The sequence below is a fragment of the Lontra canadensis genome, unplaced genomic scaffold, assembly GCF_010015895.1.
Source record: "Lontra canadensis isolate GAN:19392208 unplaced genomic scaffold, GSC_riverotter_1.0 scaffold11, whole genome shotgun sequence".
Taxonomy (NCBI): domain Eukaryota; kingdom Metazoa; phylum Chordata; class Mammalia; order Carnivora; family Mustelidae; genus Lontra; species Lontra canadensis.
Window position 1 is genome coordinate 19,729,368 of NW_022631005.1, and position 25,999 is coordinate 19,755,366.

General features: G+C 33.2%; 1 protein-coding gene across 1 annotated transcript in view; it reads left to right on the plus strand.

The window, feature by feature from the left end:
* The window catches only part of LRP1B (LDL receptor related protein 1B), a 1,927,222-nt gene extending 1,903,347 nt beyond the window's left edge, over positions 1–23,875 (plus strand). Inside the window, exons 88-92 of the mRNA XM_032856138.1 lie at positions 8,965–9,041; positions 15,956–16,046; positions 17,205–17,349; positions 20,433–20,531; positions 21,993–23,875. Of these exons, the coding sequence (XP_032712029.1) occupies positions 8,965–9,041; positions 15,956–16,046; positions 17,205–17,349; positions 20,433–20,531; positions 21,993–22,133 (553 nt within the window). The 3' untranslated portion in view covers positions 22,134–23,875. The remainder of the gene's footprint in view (positions 1–8,964; positions 9,042–15,955; positions 16,047–17,204; positions 17,350–20,432; positions 20,532–21,992) is intronic.
* The last annotated feature ends 2,124 nt before the right edge of the window (positions 23,876–25,999 follow it).

Genomic DNA, 25,999 nt, shown 5'->3' on the forward strand with positions numbered 1-25,999 from the left:
GCAAGTAAAATACTAAAAGGGTAGCAACAACCCCAGGAAAATATATTTTAGCCAAATCAGAAGAGATCCCAAATCGTGAGTGGGGATAAAGGGGATAAAAAGTTTCAGAAAGAAAAAAAAAAAATCAATTTAAAAAGAAAACCAATAAAGAAAAATATAAAAAGGAAAGAAATATATATATATTAGATAAACTAGTTAAAAAATGTTAAAAAAGAAAAGGGTTAAAGTTAAAAAAAATTAGCAAAAGAAGAGAAAAAAAACTTGAAAAAAGAAAAAAAAATTAAATTAACTGCAAGGCTAAAGAATCATGGGGCGAACGCCTTGAATTCTGTGCTTTGCTTTCTCCTCCTCTGGAATTCTGCTGCTCTCCTTGGTATTGAAACTGCACTCCTTGGTACGTGGACTTGGTCCTGGCTGGGTTTCTTGTTGATCTTCTGGGGGAGGGGCCTGTTGTAGTGATTTTCAAGTGTATTTGCCCCAGGTGGAGTTGCACTGCCCTTACAAGGGGCCAGGCTGAGTAATCCCCTCGGGTTTGCTTTCAGGAGCTTGTGTTCCCTGAGCTCTTTCCTTAGAGTTCCGGAGGAACTTCATTCCGGAGGGAATGAAGATGGCGGCCTCCCAGTCTCCGACCCGGAGGAGCCGAAAGCCCGGGGACCCACTCCTCAGTACACCCTCAGAGGACAGCGCCCAATTACTCCCGTCACCCTGCCTCTGGCCGCGCTCCAAGCTGACGGAGCCTGCGACCGGTTCAAGGTAACCCCGAGCTGAGAGCTCACTCCTCGGCTCCGTCTCTGTAGCCGGCTTCCCCGTTCTAATACCTGTAAGCTCTGCGACACTCAGACACCCCCAATCCTTCTGTGACCCTGCAGGACCCGAGGCCACGCTGACCCCGCATGGGCTTCACCCCGGTTAAGCCTCTGGAGCGATGTCCCTCAGCGGAACAGACTTTTAAAAGTCCTGATTTTGTGCTCCGTTGCTCTACCACTTGCTGGGCGCCGGCCCCTCCCCCCGGGGTCTATCTTCCCGTCCCTTTGGATTCACTTCTCCGCCAGTCCTACCTTTCAGAAAATGGTTGATTTTCTGTTTCTAGAATTGCTGTTCTTCTTCTCTTCGATCTCCCGTTGGATTTGTAGGTGTTTACAATCTTTAGATAAGCTATCTAGATGATCTCCCGCTACCTGAAGTAGTCTCAGCCTGCTACTTCTCCGCCATCTTGACTCCTCCCCGGTTTGCTGTCTTTTTAAGACAGTTGTGGGATTTGTCCTTTGAGCAATGTATACAGAGAGCTCTCTACTGATATTACAGCATGCATTGTTTTTCCTCTCACCTTTAGCTATAGTATTGTAACCACTGTTTCTAACCTCTGCTTTTATGTCTTCAGTTACATCTACCATATTACTTAATACTAATTTTATAATTATTCCTTTTAGTTTTCATTTGGTGCATGTAATGTATTCAGTGAAGTAGAAATTGTCTATCCCCTCTAAAAAAACACCTCATGCTTTTTTGATCTGCTCAATAAAATTTTCTGGAGAGTATCTAGATGATTAAAATTTTCCATTATTAGGGATTTTTTTTTTTTTTTTTTTTTTTTTTTAGTGTTTATTCAGTCATCATTTCACACTTTGGTAGCCTTTCTGCTCAAGTGACCTGTGCAGAATTTTATGTTTAAACATTTCTAACTTAAACCACCCAATCTTAGCAAACTTCCTTTATGGGTAATTACTTGGCAAACTAGATTTCATCTTTTCTTTTATAGTCTTCCTTACTTCTTAAAATTAATCATGTTAAATAATCCATTCTGTTAATTTTATTTCTTTCATGGCCACCTCTTCAATTTCTTATTAATTTTTACTTTTCCTAAAATAATTGTGGGTGAGAGTTTGTTTAATATCCATTTTTTTTTTTTACTTTATCACTTTAACAATTCTGAGAAACCAAAACTCTTTCTGCCCCAATTCTCTTACTATTAAAGTAAGATTAGTTTTGTCTTACTAATTTTATCAGCATAAATAACACAATGATTTAATGTAGTGTTTTCAAACTATGTATTATAATATGTTCTTATAGAGTAGAATAGTGTATACTTATAAAAACCAACTAAATTCAAGCTTCTACCTTAAGCTTTCTGAAGAAAATAAAACACAGTAATCCCTAGCTGTTGCCATGTAAGAAGTAACAGTTAAATTTCGATTGAGACTAGTACTGCATAAATAGAATTTGTAGTACAAAATCGTATGTAAAAAATACCAAATAGGGACGCCTGGGTGACTCAGTCGGTTAAGTTGCTGCCTTCCACTCGGGTCATGATCCTGGGGTCCTGGGATCGAGTCCCGCATTGGGCTCCTTGTCCAGCAGGTAGCCTGCTTCTTTCTCTGCCTCTGCGTGTGACTCTGCCTGCTCTCTCTCTGAAAATAAATAAATAAGAAATCTTAAAAAAAAAAAAAAACAAATAAGTGAAAAATAGAGTGAATAGTTTTGGAAATTCAAACCTTTACTGAGTAATAATATAGATGAATTTATAGATAATGGATCTTTAAAGGTATATTAGACACATTTACAATATTTTGGAACCAAAATAAAAATGTGAAATTGATATCAAGAAGGATGTAAACACTTTTTAATAATATGTTCCTCATTGTTACTACTGGAGACATAATGTTAATCATTACTGACCACAGGTCTGAGCCAATATGGTAATTCCTACAATTTTACTACTTAAAAAAATATATTATTTCCTTTTGTTCGGAAGACATTTTGAGTTTCCTGTTGAGGGACTAGTACTCTCCTGGACATGAAGGACTAAAGAAAAGCATTTCTTCCTACTCCTGCATTGAGTTAGAAGGATCAAGGCATTGTTGTGGAAAACAATAAGAAATAATAACACCACGTTTTATTTCTACCACTTATTAGCTATTTTTTTCTGGCAAATTATTTGAACAAGCACTTCCTCATTTCACACAGTGAATAATTCCAACTCCTAGATTATTGTAGAATTGAATAAGAGTATTTTTCATATGAATGTATTTATCCTAAGATCTGGCACAAAGTTAGCAAATGTTAATTGGACCTTATGCAAAATTTCCCATTAAAGTTAGGGTAGGAAATTTTGGGGACATGTTACAAAAAATATGAATCATTATGATTATATGAAACAATTTTAGCTCAGAAAGTTATGAAACAATAAAAGATTAAATAGTGTTTTCAAAAAAGTGTTTTATGATAAAATTAACAAACAAGTGAATAAATATCTAGATAACTGTCTATATAACATTTTGCAATACTACTGTCTGCAAAGAAAAGGGCACAAAAAGGTACTGTAAGAGTATAGAGATTCAAAGTTAGGAACACCATGCAAAAATAGTCATGAGGTCAACACTGAAAGACTAAAATTTGTCCAATTAATTGGAAAAAATATTTTGCTGACTTTTATTTTTTTAAATTTTCTTTACATAAATATGGAAGTACTAATATATAAATCTGGTGCACAAAATGTAATATTTTTCATTTTTTATTGAAGTTCTTGGAGCACAAAGGGATGGATGACACTATGCACGAGTTTTCTAAGGTTTCCTTAATCCCTTTGTGCCATTTTTCCCTCCTTTTCCTTCTAAATGTCTCCGTCTTCATGGTTAATAAGGGCAGCCTAGCACATATAAAGAAGAGGAGAAATTCAATTCCAAATCGCTTTAAGGTTCACCTTTGAATCTTACTTTGGTCAGAAGAGTCCTATGACCTTTAAATTTGATGAAAAGAGGGAGTGGATATTAATCACATTATTTTATTTTGAAGTTCTCCCAAAGCAAGTGACTCTAGACATTTCTACAAAATGACATTTGTGGTCCATGTAAGTTGATACTTGTTACATGGTGAAAAGCAGTATCTCAGATTTTAATACATCTTTAGTGTTCTGTATCTGATAGTTCAATTCTCAATCTGTGCTACTTCAGAGCTAGCATTATTTTAGACAGTTTAAAATTTTTACTAGTCTTCCTAGTAATATCTGCTATACTATTGCCTTTACACAAAGGTATTCCTTTGTACTATAGAATATTACAATTGAAACAGAGTATATACTAACTATAAAATAATTTCACAAACTTTTAAAGGGCACAGTAAATCAACTAACTATATATTTCATATAGTAACATTCAGATGAGAATTAGTTACCTAAATTAAAAACCTAGCCAGCTTTCTAGTACTATTTAAAGAAGTTCTGCCAATATAATTTAATCTTTTGAACAATCATTCTGGGCATGAATATTATTATTTTCATCCTAAAAATTAAAAAAATAAATAATCAAATAATATTTGATATAAGAACAAAGTCTGTGGGACTATAATAATAATTTGTCTCAAATATTTCTTGAAGTGTGATTTATGAATTACTTGCATCAGAATCACTTTGTTAAAGATTTCTGACCCAGGGGCACCTTGGTGGCTCAGTGGGTTAAAGCCTCTGCCTTCAGCTCAGGTCATGATCCCAGTGTCCCGGGATCGAGCCCCGCATCAGGCTCTCTGCTCAGCAGGGAGCCCTCTCTCTGCCTGTTTCTGTGTGATCTCCATCTGTCAAATAAATAAATAAAATCTTTAAAAAAAAAAAAAAAAGAAAAGAAAAGAAAGATTTCTGAGCCAGACTTCAAACCGTTTAATGAAAATCTCTGGTATATGGGACTCGAGAATTTCAGTTTTAGCAACTTTTTTAAGTTTGATAATCATACTTCTGTAGAACATAAATGAAATATCATAAAATATATTTAAGACTTTTATACATATAACTATAATGTAAGTAGAAGAAGAAAACTAGGAAAAGAATGCAGCAGTAAATAATCATTCTTTTTAAGGTCAGTAGCCTTAGAGAGAAGGGAAGAAGTCAAAATTAGTGTGAAATCTATAAAGCTTTACCAGGCAGCTACTGACTTCAAGAAACTGCAAGGAGCCATCAAAAAAGAATGGAATCTTGCCATTTGGAACAACATTGAGGGTATAAAGCTAAGTGAAATAAGTCAATCAGAGAAAGGCAGATACCATATGATCTCACTCATGTGTGTAATTTAAGAAACAAAACAGATGAGCAAAGGAGAAAAGAGAGAGATACACACAAACCAAGAAACAGACTCTTAACTATAGAGAACGAACTGATGACTACCAGAGAGGAGGTGCATGGGAAGATGGGAGAAATAGAGGATGGGCATTTAACAGTAGATTTATCATGATGAGGAAGAAAAAAAAAGATAACAACAACAACAAAACCCTGCCCAGAACAATATATTTATATGATGATGTCAAAAAAGGATGAAAGATAGCTTAAATAAGTAAGTCTCTCTCTACCTTTCTCTCTCTCTCTGTATCCACGTTCCAACAATACTTAGTTAAATTCACCAAAGTGTTTAAAAAGTTAAATAATTCAGACTGTTATAGAGATAAACATATAAGAAAACAGGGAATTTTGTTGTCTTAAGGTTAAGGATAGTGAAAAATAGCCTATAGAATAAGTGTAAAAGGAATGACATAGAGGTGTTCTGGTAAGAAAGAAAAAATGGGGGGGCTGCTGGGTAACTCAGTCAGCTAAGCATCCAACTTTTGGTTTCTACTCAGGCCATGATATCATGGCTCATGAGATAGAGCCTCGAGCTGGGCTCTGCACCCAGCGAGAGTCTGCTTGGATATTCTCTCCCTCTGCCCCAACGGCTGTCTGAGGATGCCCGGCAGGGAGCACTGGATTGCAACAGCACAGATTAAAAATGACCAGGGCATGGACTATGGATTTTGCTGGAGGAATAATGAAAAAGAGACAGATGCCAGAGATACTATAGTCAGCATGATAATGCAAATGATTCAGTGAGGAACTGGACAGGAAATTTTGATGATCTTCAGACATTCTTATTGCTAAATGCTCTGCCATTAATGGGTTTGATCACTGTAGTTGACTCAGGGTATGAAGATTTATGAATTTCTATAAAGATGATAAAAATACCTGGTCTTAAATCAACCACTGGAAGAAGAACTCACGGAGCAGCAAATGCCTTAAATAGTCATTTTGTAAGGTAGGCAACAAGAATAATGATTTCTATTTGATTTAATATCTCAAAATAGATTATTTTTAAAAACTGTAACAAATGTGGAACAGTGGAATATATTTTATCTTTGGCCATAAAATAATTGTTTTATAAGGAGTATAGGGAAAATTGCAAGGTGATCATCAGCTGATTAAGATGTATAACTATTAAAAATAATTATTTTTCCCACACAGTCTTTGAGAGTTATTTCCAGTATGTAATAAGTAAAATATTCCCTGAAGATTAGGAATTTAAATGTGGTTCCACAGTTTAAAAGAGAAGGGCTTTATTACTATGAGCAAGTGATTTCTTTTATCCATCATAAATACTAGGTTCCAAGCAATGGATAAAATAGAAAATCAGTACTGTTAACAAATACCACCTGTCCTACCTAAATAATTCCAGAGTTTGGAATTAAGAATCACATTATCCTTATCTTCTTTGTTTAAAAATCTCTCTTTATTCTTCTGGAGTTCTAAAGCCATATTTTTCATAACTTCCTAAAGTACTTAAGATACATGATGTTCATGTCAAAACACAATCTGGTCAATTAGCATTTAATCCTCCCATCTCTGAGCAATTTAATTTTTGGACTTCTCAGCATCTCAGTGTAATGATGAGCCCTGAGGTTCTTACCTCTAGTAATAACATCACAAAATGTATCTCAGGTCATTCCTTTTAACATGAGCCCTGATTTAGGTGTTTTTTTTTGTTTTTTGCTTTTTTTTGTTTGTTTGGTTGCTTTGGTTTACCTCCCTCAAGGGAGGTAATGTAAAGAGCCACTTTTTTTTTTTTTAATATTTTTTATTTGTTTATTTTGAGAGAGAGAGAGACAGAGTGAGAGAGAGCATGAGAGGGGAGGTCAGAGGAGAAGCAGACTCCCCATGGAGCTGGGAGCCCGATGTGGGACTCGATCCCAGGAAAGAGCCACTTTTTATACTTTAATCAGTAATGCAATATGCCTACACAAAAATAACCTTGTATACATAAGCACTATAATAAAATTATTTAAAAGTCAGTATTGTTTTTCCCCCATTGGAATATATAAAATATCCTTAGGAAGTTTTGATAAATGTAAAGCTACATAAAACAAAAAGAATTTTGCAATGATCAGAATTCACTCCAATGACATATGTATACAATTATCCTAAATATTTTATTTGGAATTATCGGTGAATTGTGTCAAGAATTAGAAACTGTAAAGAATTGGAACAATTTTCTAGATCATTCATCTGCAAAACCGCCACTGAAGAAAAAAAATTATTTTTTTAAAAATCAATGATTTTATCCATTGTCCCATTTATTATAATTATGTGAAAATGTGCTCATTCCATTACTTTATTTCAGGAATGTAGACAGAGTTATTGACCTGGCCTTAAAATTTATTTATCTACTTTAGTGATTTATTGCATTATGGTATATAGTAAATGTGAATAGGAAGTATGTATGTAAGTTTTTTATAACGAATCTAAACAAAAAGGTAAGATGATACATAAATGTTGAACTAATAATATATTAATTTTCATTTAAACCATAATTCATACTCATATTTTTATAATATCATTATTAATCAAATAGCTCTATTCTTGAATTATAACATTATTGTAAATTATGCTGACATTAATATATGCTTTAATGAAACAAATTTTTGTTTCACGATTTAAGTTCTTCAGTCATGATGATTTTATGAGATTTTGCCCATGTTTTAGGACAGCCAATACCGTTCTCACGGATATCCCAAATAATTCACATGCCATCACTGAAGCCTAGTTCCAACAACAGCTTCAGCTATCTGAATTGGCTATGACAGAATTGGCAGAAACCTTGAAATCGCAGTTATTTAGTTTGGCCACCATGCCCAGAGAGATCTACTTGGAATGGTCTGGAAGCTGTTCTTTCATTGTGTGCAACTATTCTTAATATGGTGGCATTTGACAGTCATTTGAAATAAGAACTGAAGCCAATTAAATGGTCTCTCTGTGGATTTCCTCTGACAGATGCACAGAGGCATCTTGTTTTAGCCAATGGGCATTATTTAAACATAGCTAAAACCATCCCAGCATTTATTTTGATGCATCCAGCTAATTATATGGCTGTGATTTATGTTTAAGTAAAGGATTTTAATCAGATCTCTTATTTCCATCCTCTACTAGACTTCTCATCATAGTGTCATGGTACCTATATGGGGAAGACAACCTCTCCCACTAAAAACTTGGGCACATTGTCTTGATTCTATAGGAATAGAAGTCTGATTTCAAATGGGAATGGACTGCATTTCCTTATCTGTGTTTAGAAGAGTAAAAATTCTGCAGCTTGAACTGAGACAGATGACCATTTGCTGTTTGATGGTTAATTACACTTTGGACATAGAACAAGAAGGGGAAAAAAAAATCCCGGAAACTTAATAAAGATGTATTTGCTTAACAGGCAAAGTCAGTTTTTATCATGGCTACTTATAATTTTCAGTACTTCTTAAATTAATTCCCAGTTCTTAATTAAGTTTTCAGGTTTGCTATAAAATCAGCTAAATTTAATATTTAACATAGGATAAGGAAAATTACTATTAATCTAAATTTCAAAAAAGTTTTTCAACAAGTGAAGTCCAGTTGAAGTTACCCTCAGCATACCGGCAATATGCAGGACATTAGCAAAACTAATATTTACGAATCTACCTAATATTTATGAGTCTGTGGCTGGCTTCTCCATTTCATCTGGTTGAAGTTACTATTTAGCAGATTTGTGAGTTTTGTTATGAACTAATAATAATAATTCTTCTTCTTCTTCTTCTTCTTCTTCTTCTTCTTCTTCTTCTTCTTCTTCTTCTTCTCCTCCTCCTCCTCCTCCTCCTGCTCCTCCTCCTCCTCCTCCTCCTCCTCCTCCTCCTTCTTTTTTTTAAATTTTCTAGATGCTCCACCAACTGGTCAGGCACACAGTGTGAGAGACCAGCCCCAAAGAGCAGCAAGTCTGATCATATTAACACAAGTAAGTTCTTCAGGTTAACACCTTAGGTGGTCTGTATGGTACAGAAATCATTTTTCATGCCATTACTGGGGGACTTGAGTCTTGGAAAATCTCCTTCATGGAATTTTTCAGGAAATGCATTGCAATCCAGGTCGTTTTGGAAAGGATGGGCCACTGAGTTCACCTGGTGACAAGATCCAGCATTCACGTGCTAATTTAGGCAGCAAGAGTTCAAACTCTGGCAGTTTTCAGAATGCACATCTGCAAATCTAGCATAATCTTTTCTGGGGAAATGTACATCAGCTACAAAGGCTTAATATACCACAATGGATATGAGAATGCTCCAGGAAAAAAAATAATTTCATAATTAGAGAAAAGTGTATTTTCTTGAATTGAATTTCAGTATGTTGTAAAGCAGACTTTACTGGTTAGTCTTAAAGAAAATTATATTAACAAGCAAATCTTAATCAGGATCATGGTTGATTTATTGTTTCTTTGTCTTCAAAATATTTGTTTTGAAGTGTATTAAAATATAGTTCAACATTTTGCAAATCTTTCTTTGTGCAGCTGTAGTCTTAGGACAGATCATTGATATGAAAGTCCATCTACATCATCGTTGTGTGTCTATGTGTATATTTTTAACAATTCTAAACGATTTTATAAAGATTTTCAAAATGTAGGGTGCCTGGGTGGCTCAGTCAAAGATTTTCAAAATGAAAGTCAAAAATAGTTTCCCAATTCTTACATATTATCAATTATTTTATTATGAGTGGAGAACTTTTGAAATATGTAATATCTATCAAGTGGCTAAAAATATTCTTAAAGAAGAACAATATCACTGATGGATAAATGTTTACCTTAGGAATTTTTCTCTAGTCCATTACTGCTAGTGAAATAAGCTTTCATGAAAATAATAAAAAACATACTACAGAGTTTGTGAAAAAGGAAAGGCACTATTGAAGTTAAAAGTATGCAATTTTTGTACCTTACATGCAGGATCCCAGTATTTGCTGATCTACTTCTTTGTTGTTCCTTGCCCCGTCACTGCTTAAAATCTTTCAAGCAACACTGCCCAAAGTCCCACCATTTAGAGATTAATTTGGGCTAATAAGCATGAGCATTTTAGAAAAATGGCCAATAGGTCTCGAGTAAATAGCCTAGACATGAAATTTGAATTTGCAGAAATGAATAATCTTTGATCATAGAGTGTTTGGGGTTTACCCTGGAATTTATATGTTGTCTTTAGGGAAGGAGAGGGGAAAAGAAGGCCTTCGGAAAGCTATGGGAACATTATTGTAGGAATAGGGCACTGGGATTTGAGGAATTGGTTCATAAAAACTAGTAGAGGAGGCAAAATATACCTTGGTTAATTTGATATTGCAAAAAGAAAGAAAAAGAAAAAAGTTCCTTTTCTCTTTTCCCAGGATCTAGGGCTCATATCTAGGTTATCAGTTATTGTTCTGGAGACACACTAATTTGCATATGATTTTGTGAACCAGCTACAAAGCTTGACAATTACCAATAGTATTGTTTTTAAATGAAAAATGCATTTCAAGTTACCAACCTGTAGAACACCCTGAATTTATAAGTTGAGAATTATGGAGACAATTTACATTAGCCTTTTATTTTGGTGATTTCTCAGTTATCTAAGATAAATAAGAAATACAGCCTTTGAAAGAGTCAAAAACAATTATAAGTATTGATAAACTCTGTAAAAAAAGTATATAAAGTACCACATCAATTGAATTTTCACATTTTACATTAAGTTCCTCCCACAAGGGAGAGTTTGGTGTTTGGAAATGGTTTGCAGGAGAGGAACAAGAGATGTTTTTATTGGAGGGTGGTGTCTTCAATTATTTGCAGGGGCAAAACTCCCTTATAAGGCAAATGGCTCTAATTCCATACAGCAGTTATAAAATAGGGACTATCAAACAGAAAGAGTGGCAAGTATTTGCAACCCTTTTTCCAAAGATTCTGATGTCCTTCCTTCCATCACTGATTTAAAGTTATTAAATTTAATGGAAGTATCAATGCACATTGAAAGGGCTATTAGCTATGTAAATGTCAAATTTCTTAAATTTGAGCAAAGTTGACCACATAATGACACTATTAAAAGGCACTTATCATCAGACATTTATGCTTAGAGAAACTTGCCTCAATAACTCTGGAAGAAGGAAAAAAGGTAGTTAAACTGATCCTACCTAAGGAAGAGCCCAGTAGTTTTGAATGGTTGTCAAATGTTCCCCCAAATTGGAGAAAAGTCATCTGCCCAGTAAGAAAGATCTTAAGCAGTGTGTTTCATATCTGCATTTCCACTAACAGTGAAGCATTCCATAATGATTGGACCTTGGGGTAATAAAGAATACACTGTTTCTGTTGGCCTGACTACTGTCAGCTAGCATGGAGATTTACCTTTCTAATTGTTGCACAGCTTTCTTAATCATCTCCGAGTAGGCATGCTGATGTTTTCTGGCTGTTGCTGTTTAAAGTATCAAAAAACTCAGCCAGTGGAATTAAACAGATTTATTATCCTAGCATGTTCTGCTGAGGTTCCACTTAAAAAAAAAAAGCTAGTCTGACTCTTCTGAAGTTATTTTAAAGATTTTTAAATTAAATATGATAAAATATTCCTTGGGTACTTCTATTTAAATTTTACCTAAAGTTTTAAGGGAGTGAATGCTCAATGTTTGAATTATGCTGTTCATATTTGCTAAAGTTAAAGAGGGTAAGAATATACTCAGCATTTGAGAGGCACTAATATTGAGATGCTTTATTTTAGTACAGTGACAACAGAGATGTGATATCTGTTAGGGAGTCGTGTTTCCTCCTTTCCCATTTTGCCCTTATCTCTTTTATACCATCTTGTCTTAAAATAGAAAAAAAAAAAAAAACTATGTGACATGAAGGAACCAAAAATTTGCAAATACAGAGTAATAACTGAAACATGTAACAAAATAAAGCCTTTGGCCTAATTCTCCCAAAGCAAATATTTATCAAGCCTCAACTAAGTGTGCTACTGAATGAGATCCCAGAGACAAGTCAGTGAGACAGACAGTGCCTCGTCTTTGAAGCTGAGGTTCTAGAAAGGTATATCGCAATAAAGCAAGGAAGCAAACAAATGAGTAAACATGCAAACCTATGAAATAAGAGTAAGTTTTTATTGGTTTTGTGAAGGAGGCAAAAAAAGGAAGCAAAAATGTAAAATGGCAAGTGAGAACTAAGGTCAGGAATGATTTCTCTGAGGTGATGACACAGAAGCTGAGATTTGAAGGATTAGAAAGAGAAGACACTGAGCGTATTTCAAACACAAGGGACAGCAGGCACAAAAGCCCTGGAACAGGAAATAGAACTTCTCAAAGTTTTGAAAGACCAGTGTGCTGGTATCAAGGGGACAGGAGGGAGAGTGGTACAAAGTGAGGATATTTTCTTTATGACCTTTAAAATTACAGTTCATCGCAATGCTTAAGAGAAAACACCCTAATCACAAAAACATATCTACATTCACATATATGCCTAAATGTGAACATGAATTTAAGAGCAGAATATATAGCAATATAGCAAAAGAGGTTAATTGTAATTAACAATTAAACATTAAATATAAACAATAACATAAAATAATAACATTAAATATGCCATTGTAATGGCAAGTTTAATATTTATATTTTCCACTATAAATTCAACCAGTAAACAAAAGGTTCTCTTCCTGAATTCCATGACACTGAGTTATTCTGGTTCCCTTCTTACCTCTCAAAGCAACTCTCTTCTTTGTGAGATAAGTTCTCCCTGTCTCTTCTGGACAACTCATTCTCTCCACTTACACTATACACACTGTTCTCAGTGGACCACAATTCTTAACCTTACTTACTGACTATATGTTGATTACCCCTACATTTCTATTCTCAGGCCTGGTTTGTCTCCTAGTTTGAGCCATAGATCCCACTGCACAATTGCTATATCCATATCTATATCCATGGCAATGTCTATATCTGTATTCCATGGGACACTCAAATTCAACATGTCCCAAAATGATCTCACCACCTTCCCCTACTCAAACACAGTGCTATGGCAATATATATGTTTAATTATTTAATAAACATGTATGTTGCATTTTCTACATGATAGACAATCTTATTTACATTACTATGAGATCATATTAATGATGACTCTCATTTTATGGATGTGTGAATTGAGACAAAGGTAACTAATTTGCCCAAGGATATGTTGCTAGTAAGCTGAGGTTTGGACAAAGATAACCTGGCTCCACAGTCAATTATCTCAACTGCCAAACTATACTGCCTCTCCCAGGGAAAGGGTCTCTTCAATCTAACAATCTGGTAACACAGTCCTTTCTAACAGGAAAGTGTTGTGTAATGAGGCTTCAGAACAATGTTGCAAGGAAAGACTTATATTTTACGTGACAAGGTGATTGAGATATCCTCTCCATCTGTAATAAGTATAGAATGTGCTTTTTTAAAAATCAGTTTAAATAATCTGCCAATAACTAAGGAAAAATAAAGCACCTGCAGTAAATTTTGATTGATATGTTACAATATATTTACTACTATATATTCTACTTATTTTGATAAAAGTCTTCTAATTCTTTTAAAAATATATGTTGTTACCAGTTGCTCCACTTGATAAAATTTTTTTTAAAAATCCAGTTTTAAAACCTTGCCCAGTTGCCACCCTGCATTATTTATTGGCCACAGTAAGCATTATTGCGGTTACCTTAATAGATTATATAAACATCTTAGAAGTCTAGGCTCTTAAACAAAGTGCTGCAATGTAAGGATTTGGAACTGCCATCACAGATGGCAGAAAGAAAAAGAAAGAGATTGGTAAGTTTTTTTTAGCATGTATACATAACAGAATTTCTACCTTATATAGGAATAAAAGAAACTATATAGAACAAATAAAATCTTATTTAAAATAATATACAATTGGCAGTAAAGGGAAAGTAACCTTATATGCCCAAAGACCAGAATTAGCATTTTGTATCTACCAATTTACCACAATTTTAGGGGGGGTGGAGATAAATAATGAAGTAAGGATATTTACAAAGTCATGAGCAGTCAATTGAAGTTATAGTTTATGAAAAGACCAAGCTGTTCACTGGTATTTAAAAATTTGTGAATAAATGTTAATTACTATCCAAGGTGCCAGATCTCTGCCTTTATTAATTACTAATAAATTACACATTCATATAAAGTTCACTTTCCCCAAACCAAGAAGGTAATATAATATAAAACTCACTAAGATGTATGGTCCTGGTAAGAACATGAAATAATAAAATGAGTTTTACATTTTAGAAACTGATTAAATTAGGCAAGTCATTTTTTTTCTTGCATGGAAGTGGTAGTTATTTGGTTATTTTAAACAAATTATTTTTAAAGTTCAAAATTAGAAGATTATTTTACACATGAGATTTCCTTAATAAAGACCTTTTGGTATTTTGGTAAGCAATCTCCAGGATAGACCATGTCACACAGATATCACCTGTCTAGAGCTATCAAAACTGATCTATATTACTATTTTGTAGTCCCTACACAGCTGCTTATTGTGCTAAATATTACCATTCATTTCTACCACAGTATTTTTATATGCATGTGTATTTGTAGAGAAAAATTTATATATTTAATAACTCCTGAAATTTCATTCTTGAGCCATTCAAGATCCTCACAAAAAATTTCAATTAGTTTTGAGGTTTATTTGTATTAGTTTTTAGCTGACTCAACTGAATCAACCAGACGCTTATTCTAAATAGACAAAAGCCTTTGTCTCACAGACACTAGATATTTATCTGCTGGAAAAGTTAACATTAGGTACTTGATAGAGCTACTTAATACCTCCTTGTTATTAAGCAACCCTCACATTCAATTTTCTTCCTGCTTTAGTGACATAATTGTTGGTATACTTTCCAGTGGATCACATCACCAGCAAAGGGGTATTATCTCCTTCCTCTGGGGGATGGGAGTGGAGAGGGGAGAGATGGTTGCTCTTATTGTCAAGGCAGAAATGGAGTTTCTCCTCCATTTTGTTTTTCCCCTATGCTCAAGTGCATAAAAACTAAGACCCAGTTACTATGACCATTCTTGGAGATCTATTCCATAGATCTTTTATTACATTTTGAAAATTGGTGATACAACCTAAGATCACTTTTATAAATACATGGAAAAAGGTGAAAATGGACATTTACAACATAAGCCAAACCCTCAGATTTATTTTGCTGAAATTACTCTGGAAATGGAACTTAAGAAAGAGATTCCTCTTTGGCTCCCCAACCCCCATTCTGTTGAATCAAGTTAATAGCCCTGTGTAGTAGATCTCTTTGTCTCTCTTTTATTGGTGAGGAACATGAAACTTAAGTTTTAAATAACTTATCCAAGGGCTCACTCTAAGTAAGTTGTGAAACTTATCAATATTTAGGCTATGTCTCTCTGAATCCAACACTGATGTCCTTCTATTTGGCCAAGCTGCCATCTGATTTGTTACATGTACTCATTGATAGTATTTATAGCTAAAGGAACAAAACTAAAAGTGGGATTGTAGTCAGTGGAACTATATAAATGTGTGTTTAGTCACCATTGATTTACAAGAAGTTACCAACATGTACTAAATTACATCATTGCAAGTAAATGTGTGTAGTGAGAATCAGACTCAGACTGACAAAGAAATCAACATTTCTAACCTCAAAGTATTTAACTACAACATATAAATGAAAGATATCTAAAGAAACATTTCCAGCAGATCAAGTAATTAATAGGAGAGTGATTTTTCACTAACATATGTATGAACTAAGAATATAGACATTTGGCTTTGGCTTTACTTTTCATTACATCCGTGGTCAAAAGATTTGGTGTAATAAAGTATTCAGTTATATCACTATTTAATTCATTCTATTTATGTGTTCACCTATTCATTCATTTCTTTTTCAGGAAGCATTGCCATCATTGTACCTCTAGTTCTCCTGGTGACTTTGATAACCACCTTAGTAATTGGTTTAGTGCTTTGTAAAAGAAAAAGAAGGTAAGATTCAATGGTTTAAACAAAAGGTCAGTAAATAAATTACACATAGAGTTACAGAAATGTAGTGTTTTTTCTTTTATTTTTTTTTATTCTTAAAAAGTGATTTAGTTATTCCAACTGAAAAGTCTTATTTTCGAACCCCTTTATCCTTCTATTTCATTTTAAAGTGAGTATAATTCAGAATGTTCTCCTCCCTTGTTATGTTGACAGAATGGCTCTATTTATATAATCTAATAAAACTAACAAGGGGACATATTAATTAAAATTTCAACAGAATTTTACATTTTTGGCAGTTTTTCCACGAAACAGGAGGAGTCTCTGAAGCACACCCTGTTATCTTAATGTGTAAGATTAGTAATGTCAATACAATGATCCTGAATATGTATTATGTATCACAACTTGTGCATTTCATTCACAAATTCTGCATTGGTTAATTTTATATATTCCTGAGAGTATAATTTTTCAATTTATGTGAACATATAGTTATAAACATCTAGAAGGTGTAGGTTATCTATGGAGTTATCACCCAGAACCAAGTGTTTGTGAGTCAGTTTTTTAAAAAGCATGACTTGGGGATTGAAAACAATCGATTTCAGGGGTGCCTGGGTGGCTCAGTTGGTTAAGCATCTGCCTTCAGATCAGGTCATGATCCTGGGGTCTTGGGATTGAGCCCCTGCTCAGTGGGGAGCCTGTTTCTCCCTTGCCCTCTACCCCTCTTCTCCCTCTACTCCTCCCCCTGCTTGTGCTCTCTCTCTCTCTCCATCAAATAAATAAATTAAAAAAAAAAAGAAAACAATCTATTTCAAAGATTCTTTATCACTAATTTTTTGTCATAGTTTTCAGAAATAAAGGGTAAAAGTGAATTTAAAAAATAATGAATTGGTGAATATTGTTTCAACTCCTGTATTAGCTATTTAAGAGGAATATGTTCCAAGTGCATTTTTTACTGTCAAATCTAAATAATTTAGAGAAATAACTTATCACATTGACTTTTTTTGTTCTTCTATGACTTGATAAATATTTGTTTTGAATAAGTTTTATAAACTTTCTGCGAGTTATATTAAAATAAGTCAGTAAATCTACGAATGTGATAGTTTTATGTATCATGATTGTAATATTGAGATAGTTTACACTTACATTAATGTTCACATATTCCAGGACAAAAACTATTAGAAGACAACCTATTATCAATGGAGGAATCAATGTAGAAATTGGGAATCCATCTTATAACATGTATGAGGTGGATCATGATCATAACGATGGAGGTCTTCTAGATCCTGGTTTTATAGTAGATGCAACAAAGGTAATATGTTTTAAGATGGCAGACAGTAAGCATTAACATTTCTCTGTCATTTATCTATAATGCAGTCCTGAATTTTATCAGCACTTCTTTTATCTGAAGTTACAGTAAAGAACTTTAGGATGTATTGAATGTTATAGTCTTTTTTAAAAGAAAAAATTAAGTTATGGCTTGCTTTCACCTGAAGCATGAAGTTAAAAAAACATGTTTTGGAAAATAGATATGTATTCATTCATTAAGCTGATAAACATGTATAAGGAACCTATATGTATAAGGAACCTCAAATGTGTTGAGATTCTAGCATATCTAAATACCTAGTATAAAAATACTGATTTATTTTTTAATAATGAAAAGAGTACAGGACTTCATTGTCAAAACAAGTATTTTATTTCCAGTAGTATTTCATTGATTCAACTAAGCTGTGCCCTTGGATTTGTTTGTAATCAAATTGCTTTTGAAAAATATTTTCTACTATAATAGCCTTCCTATCGATTTGAGTCGTATCATTGATAGACACAGCCTAAAAACCTAACTCTTTTGGTAAAGTTTCTATTCTTATCATTATATGCTCAGATTGGCAGCTTTTAAGAGGAATAGATAAATGATACAATTATCCAGACAAAGTAAACTCACAAAGATTCACTATACTTTATTATCTTTATATTTTCCATGAGAATGATAGACTATTTTACTGTGCATTAAGAACATCAATTTGCTATTATGGAATGGTTTTTCTTAGCTTATTCATTCATTTATTGAATAGCTAATTTATTTTCTGATCTATTAAACATCCTTTGTTCAAAATGCACCTTTACATTGTAAATAATCACAGCAACCAATCTATGTCCAAATGGGTTTGCACTCATAGCAATAGCTGTTCCCAAAGATGTTGAATAGGGTCCCATACATTCAGGTTAATTCTGAATCTATGGCCGGATTGTCTAAGCCTGAAATCAATGGTCAAATAGTTATTTCTCAGAAATAGAATCCATTATTAGTGCATGTATAAATTTTTTACACTATCAGAGGATATTATAGTGACTTTTTCCTAATTAGAAGTAAATTTATATTTATTTTTCATTATTAATTCATGAATTAACTCCTACATTTGAAATTGTTAATGAAATAAAACCTAGAAACCTAAGTTTCAGTGTTTTCTACTTTAAAAATGGTAGACTTTAGGTCTTAACCCACTGAGCCTGGGTGGCTCAGTGGGTTAAGCCTCTACCTTCGGCTCAGGTCATGATCCCAGGATCCTGGGATCGAGCCCTGCATCGGGCTCTCCGCTTGGCAGGGAGTCTGCTTCCCCATCTCTCTCTCTGCCTGCCTCTCTGCCTACTTGTGATCTCTGCCTGTCAAATAAATAAATAAAATCTTAAAAAAAAAATGGAAGACTTTATATATGGTGCACATTGTTATTTGATAATTTATCTATGAAGAAGATAAATAATAGACTTCTCATATTCTTTGAATTTTTCTTAGGAAGAAGTACACTGTCTGTAAGTATAATATGAACTGATGAGGACATACTTTATACACTTTTCCTAAGGAGAGTTCTCATTTTCCCCATCATTTTTATTCCTAGTGATAGAATTAAGCCAATTTTGGATACATAAAGAAAATGGTTTTTAGTACTCCATTTAAAAATTTTTCCACATTTACTCTAAGAAAATAAAACTATGCTTCAGTGCCCCTCAGATACACTATTAATTTACTTTGCACATAACATGCAATAAATATTTATTTACCAATTTGTTGACTGATTGACCAAAATTACATAAATGTGATTTAGATGGCTGAGTCTAGCTAGCTTCTGATTTTTGAAATGTAAATATAAATTGTTGCATAAGAAGCAACTGCAAAAGACACAACTAGTCCTAATAGGTATAAACACTTACAGAAAGCAGAGGACCACACCAAAGCAACCTTAATAATCTAATGGTTTTCATAGGGTATGCGCTGAGTCATGATGGTTTGATATAGTCATGATGTGATCAAATACAAACTGCATTACACATAAAGAGGATTTTATAGAGCATTTTCATTATTTTCAAAATGGATAAAATTTATACTTCAATCATACCTTCTAATCAAAATAACTGAGGAGTAAGTAAAGTTAATAAAAAAGATTTGACTATGGAGGCAATCGCAGAACAGTTTGAAGATTACAAAAAAGGAAATTAGTATTCACTGGTTTTATGTCCAAATTCATCTCAAATGTAACTTAGATTATTCTCAGTATTTTTTCAATGAAAACTTTGTGGGAGAAAATGAAGAGGCAATATTGACCAGATTTTATATTTAAAATCTTTTACTGAGACCCTTGCCCCTATCCCAAACTTTGTGATTACTCATTAAGAGTCGATAGTTAATGTTTTTTCAATTCACCTTTAATTTTCTTCAAATTTGTACATTAATTTTTTATGCTTTTCAAATTTTTGCCTAGTTTTCCCCCCATTTGGATCACTAATAAATACTTCATCCCAAATATAAGTGTGTACCAGATTGGCTAATTCTGCCCTTAGATCCAAGAAAACTTAAAGTCAGTGTTCTTGTACAGAGACTTAGTGAACTAGTTTAATTAATAATTCATCTGGAGAGTCAGATTTCCAAAATAAAGATTTTTTAAAAATGTAACATTTTTAATTCTTTTTAAATATAGAGTGGTGATGAATCTTTAATTAGAAGCAGTCATATATTTGAGTGTTCAAAATGGGCTACAGTCAGAACTTTTCAAAGGGACAAAACCTTAAGTGGGGGAGTGTTGTATATTTTTCACAGAGTGGTTAACAAAGATATGCTTTATTTGGGAAGGATGAAGTTAAATAAATAGAAATGTATGGAGGTATCTTGATGTATGGCGTGTCTATCAGTAAGCTGTATGTAACAGAAATGTCTACTTAAAAATCACAGATCCAATATTTATGTTTTTTTCTCAATCTACTAAAGCTATGATGAACACACCGTTTGTGTCCCAGGGCTAATGAGTATTTTTATGCTATTTTTATGACTTAATATGAGTTTATGTCAATGAAAATCATTCTATGATATTAGATTGGAAACTAAAATTCTCTGTTTACATACAGGCCAGGTATATAGGGGGAGGGTCCAGTGCTTTCAAGCTTCCACACACAGCGCCTCCCATCTACCTAAACTCTGATTTGAAAGGACCACTCACTGCTGGGGTGAGAGAAGAAAATTCATTATTCCATATCCATTCCATCACAGAACCCCTCGCAATGAAAGATAATGGCGAGACTTAGATAGGGGCTGTCTTTAATTGAGTTTTTAATTAACAAGAGATTTCAAAACAGCATTAAAATCAGAGGCTTATGTTAGATGTCCTGCTTATGCAAGATTTCATAGAAAACATGTTATCATTTTAGACAAGCTATTAAGTAGAAATATCTCTTCTGCTGATTTTGAAAATGTCACAGCACTTTAACAATAAAAAATGAGTATTTGTTATTCTTAGATATCTCTAGCTAGAAATTTAAATTGAATAATTTAAACTTAAATTCATGTTTGGCTTTATTCACTTCCTATTATGATGTTTTGTTTAGTATTTGCAAGTTTGATGTCAATTTAAATAAAAATATACTACAAAGTGTGGCATCATGTTGAGAAATTAGAAATGGCCTAATGAGACCACTTTAAAATTTTTTTTAATTAAATAACTAGTTTGTAGTGGAAGGTACTTGATTTTGAGTTACATGGCTTATGGTAGAAGGAAGAGGGATCAAAATAAGAGGTATAAAATTTCCTAAGGATGAGTATGTTCTCCCTTGTACCTCTCTCCCATCAGCTGTTTTTCATTCTCATTTTTTATCATGGTTGTTTCATTTGCATGTCTCAAAGATTATATGTTTCTTTGTTGTAACTAAGATTTAGTGTTCTGCATTTGGGAAGACAAAACTAAACAAAAAGTAGGCAATAATTTCTTGGGTTAAGTTGCAATTAATAAAACAATAAACACTGTATGTTTTTCAACTGAAAGAGATCACTTCTGCATGTCTCAATTCTACTTCAAAGTGCTCTGAGTTTCTATGAAAATTAAGATGACAATGAACTTCACAATTTCTTGGAAGTGTCCAAAAGTACTTACAGTAATAAATACATATGAGTTGTTTGAAGCAAAAATACTCTTTATTTTAAAATCTATTCCACCAATATGTTTTATTATTATTTTCTTTTTCTGTTTTTAACTTCCTATTGCAACAATTATAAGCTTAAGCAATTAGATGACCTTCTGTAAACACCTCCTTCCTGCCACTGCTGTAGTAGTAAGGGGGCAAACACATGGACTGAAAATAAGATGATTTGGTTTAATGTTTTCTGCTTTTAAATAAAGTCTCAGTGAATATTGTCTTCACAAAGATATCCTCGAGCTTTTACTATTATGTCAAAGTTCTACTTAGATTCATAACTTACCTGAAAAACGTACAATTATGTTTTTATCTAATACCACACAAAAGTCAACTAAAGCCTGTAAACAGAATTTAAATTACATATGTATAATTACTATTTAGAAAATTAAATGTATTGCATATAAGTGTTATTAATATTGAAAGACAGACATCCTAGAAAATAATTAAGGTGGTCAGAATTGAAGATAAAAATTGAATTTATTTTTTTTTCTCCTGCAGACAACAAATTACTCCAATCCAGTGTATGCAAAACTATATATGGATGGGCAAAATTGTCGGAACTCCTTAGGAAGTGTTGATGAAAGGAAAGAACTGCTTCCAAAGAAAATAGAAATTGGGATAAGGGAGACAGTGGCATAATCAGTGATACCTTTTATATGCTGTAAAAATGTATAAAATATAAGGATTACTTTTGTATGTTCCAACAGTATTATACTTGTTTTGGCATCAGCATTACCTCCTTCTTTATCTTTCTCCTGGCTAATTGTTTTCTGAGTTCTCTGGGTTTTACTTTTTGCTGATGACTATTGATTGACCATTTGTATGGTATTTTTATGAAAAAGAACTGCACTACAATACAATTTACAACAATGCTGCTGATATGATTCACCTTTGGATTTGTTAAAATTAAAACAACATATTCCTTTGTAGTGTGAATATGAGCAATCTATTTTATATGAACTTTTTTGTTTCTACTTATTCAACGAAGAGAATCTCTGCACTTTTTCATTATATGGTCTGAAAGCTGTAATACAATGTCATTTTACTTTTCCATTTAAACTGATGGAAGAATGATTGAATGGTCAACTCTCTTCTTTGTGCCCATTAAGGTTGATTCAGACTACTGAAAATATCTAGCCCTCACAAGTCCAGCATCACCTGCTTTGAAATTAGCCTTAGATTGCCAAGCGATAGATGAAAATTTTGAGGAAAAACTTTAAAAATATATACAATTAATAATTTGCATGAATACCTATGACTACGTTTGCCAAAATTTAATGGACTGTATGTGATATACTAAACATATACACCCTATAAACAACAGTTATATTTAGGTGGTAGAACATAGCAAAAATATAACCAGAAGTGGAAAGACCACACTTGCTATGGGATAAGACCTTTTGTTCTCCCTCGGTCCTGAGGTAAATAGCCAGCCTAGAGCACAACAGGGCAATGGGTACTCATGCCTTAGGAAGTTCTTCCTAGTCATGTGCATTTTGTGGAAGATTAACCCAATCCTTTACAACACAGAACACAGAACAATAATATATAAGCACACAAATTGATGACAGAACTTCTATTATGTGAATGCATTCTCTTTGCTAGGTCAAGAGAAAGAGGTAAAGCAGCCATTATAGTATAGAGTAGTTGGTAAATATTTTCAATATACAGTATGACTAATCCAATATTTGCCCTATTCAAAATATATTCTTAAGTGACTTAAGGTTATAGAAGAACAATTATTTGTCCATAATCAAAGGTGGAGAGTGTAAATGCTGACCAGTTACTCTGGTACTCTAGTTTCTTTTGGTTATGCAAAATACATGGACCCCATTCACTTTTTTGTTTGTTTGTTTTCAAATTTTGATTGAAATAAGTACGATTTATTTAAGTTGTATAAAAAAGGATAGCATTTTTATACGGATATCTTTAAAGGCACAAAAGATTTATTCACAAGGTATGGAGGGCTTTTTGTTCCTCTGATAGACATGACTGACTTTTAGCTGTCATAATGTATTAACCTAACAGATGAAATATGTTTGTGGTTGCTCTTTATCCCTTTGTACAAGCATTAAAAAACTGCTGTTTTATAAAGAGACTTTTTGTTGTACTATGTGCATGCATACTACCTATTTCTAAACTTTGCCATATTGAGGCCTTTATAAACTATTGATTTATGTAATACTAGTGCAATTTTGCTTGAACAATGTTATGCATATCATAAACTTTTTCAGGTTCTTGTTTAAGTACATTTTTTAAATTGAACAGTATTTTTCATTTTGGTTATAATAGTCATTTTGCCTATGTTTCTACAATGAAGTGTTAAAGACTTTATAAAAAATTGTTGACTGACTTATTTAAATGAAATTCTACATATTTAAGTGCTTGTGTTGGGTAGTTTTTAAAAGTAAGAAAATTCTTTTCTTTGTGGACTGTAATATCCATAGGAAACTATTTTAGTAAACATGAGACATAATTTTTGTTATATCCTTAGAGCATACTGTGTGGGTTGGGTTGATTTCATTACATCACTTTTAAAAGCACAATAGAGAAAGCACTTTCTCTCTTCTTGAAGCAGAAACATTTTCCTTGTTTTGTATTTTCCCCCAAGGTATATTGTTTATTACGGATTCTTATATTACAATAGAAAGAGAGGTAGGTTATACACACAGTAGTGTGACAATTGTGTTGAAATAAGCCAAAGCTCTTCCTGCCTTTCCCATTCTCAGAAAGTGTACTTTATGGAAAACTCAGATTCCATTAGATTCTGTGTAGGCATTATTTTGTAAGTGGAATGGTTATTGGTATATATCATCCTGGAGTATCATCCTGGAGAAGCAAATACAGGAAGGTCTGTTTTACTGGAGCTGTCTTTGAGTTATATTATCTAAAGTGGACTTTTTATATCAAAGCTTTATAAATGTAACTGAAATTATTATTTGAAAGAAACAGAACCTAGAGATTGAGATGATCTTGATACAATTACCAGTGTTATAAATATTAACATATCATATATGATATACAGACAACTAACACCCAGAGTCTGGCACAACAACCTGTTTTCTCACTACAGCATTGATGAAAACCATAGTTGAGAGAATTCAGGATATACTTTTTAACCCCGAGGTCCCATCTACATTATCATGATCCTTATGTCCACATTATGATTTACCATCCCATGCTGGTTCATTCAAGTCCACATCAGAGTTCATAGTCTTTCTTTTTGCAATTATTTTGCCTTCAATCTTTACAGGACAAAGATATTTTTTCAACTACTTAAATTTATTCTATTTATATAGCTCTAGCTCTTTCAATTCTCTGATGCAAAAACTCATATAAATGCAAGAAATTCAGATATATAATTTTCCTCTGTGGTTACCATTCTTTATAAATGCCATCACCAAATACTTCCTAAAACATTCCTTCAAGCTTTGATGGAACATATTTTCTAAAAATGAATGCTTCCTGGTGAATTCTCCTTCTTATCCAAAATGACTATTCATCCAAAGTATGGGGTTCCAACCTGTAGACATTTAGACCCAGTTAATTCTTTATTGTCCTCTGTAAGGAAGGATATTTAGCAGGATCTCTGCCTTCTAGCCACTAAATGTTACTGACACCACCCAAAGTTGCAACAACCAAAATGTCTACAGACTTTGCCAAATTTCTTCTGAGGAAAAAATTACACTTATTAAGAACAAATGGTCTAGGGCTGTGTTCTACCTTCCACTATTAAAAAGCTCTCGGATGAAATAGCTAAGTCAAAAAGAGGGAAAAAAAGAAGGAAGGAAGGAAGGAAGGAAGGAAGGAAGGAAGGAAGGAAGGAAGGAAGGGCACCTCAGCATGAGAATCATGGCGCTCCCTCCAAGTTTTTAAGTTTTTAATACTGATGATACATGAGTTATAGAAACTTGGTATTAGTAAAGTGACTATACAATAAAACAACAAAACAAAACAAAAAAGGGAAAACCAACTAAAGGAGAAAGTTTCATTTAGAAACTCTCTCAGTTTTGTGTAAATTTGGGCTATTTTAATTTACATACATGTGTTTTATTTGGCCATTTACTGCCATTTATGATGATGTTTTATTTTGTTTTGTATTTGATTATATGCTTATTTTGTTGGTTCTTGAGATTGAGATTTAAACTTGTACTTTTCTTGTACAAATGTTACTTTCCGTTTTTATGATGACTCAGATATGAAGAAGTTCAATACTCAATGTATGTCATATCTACTATAAATGAACTATAATATGCAAAATACCCACAATTTCCAAACCCTAACTGGGGAAATTGGTATATGTGATGAAAGGAATAGGGAAAAAAATACACTGCTTATTTTCCTTAAGCCTCTCACATGTCCATATCTTCAAACAGATAATCATGATGTGAAATCTGATTCCTCTCTAAGAACACTACTATTTATAGTCAAGCTTTTCATGTAGTATTACTTTAAAAATTAAAATATAAAAGATTAAGAATCCCACTGAATTGAGCAAAATATAA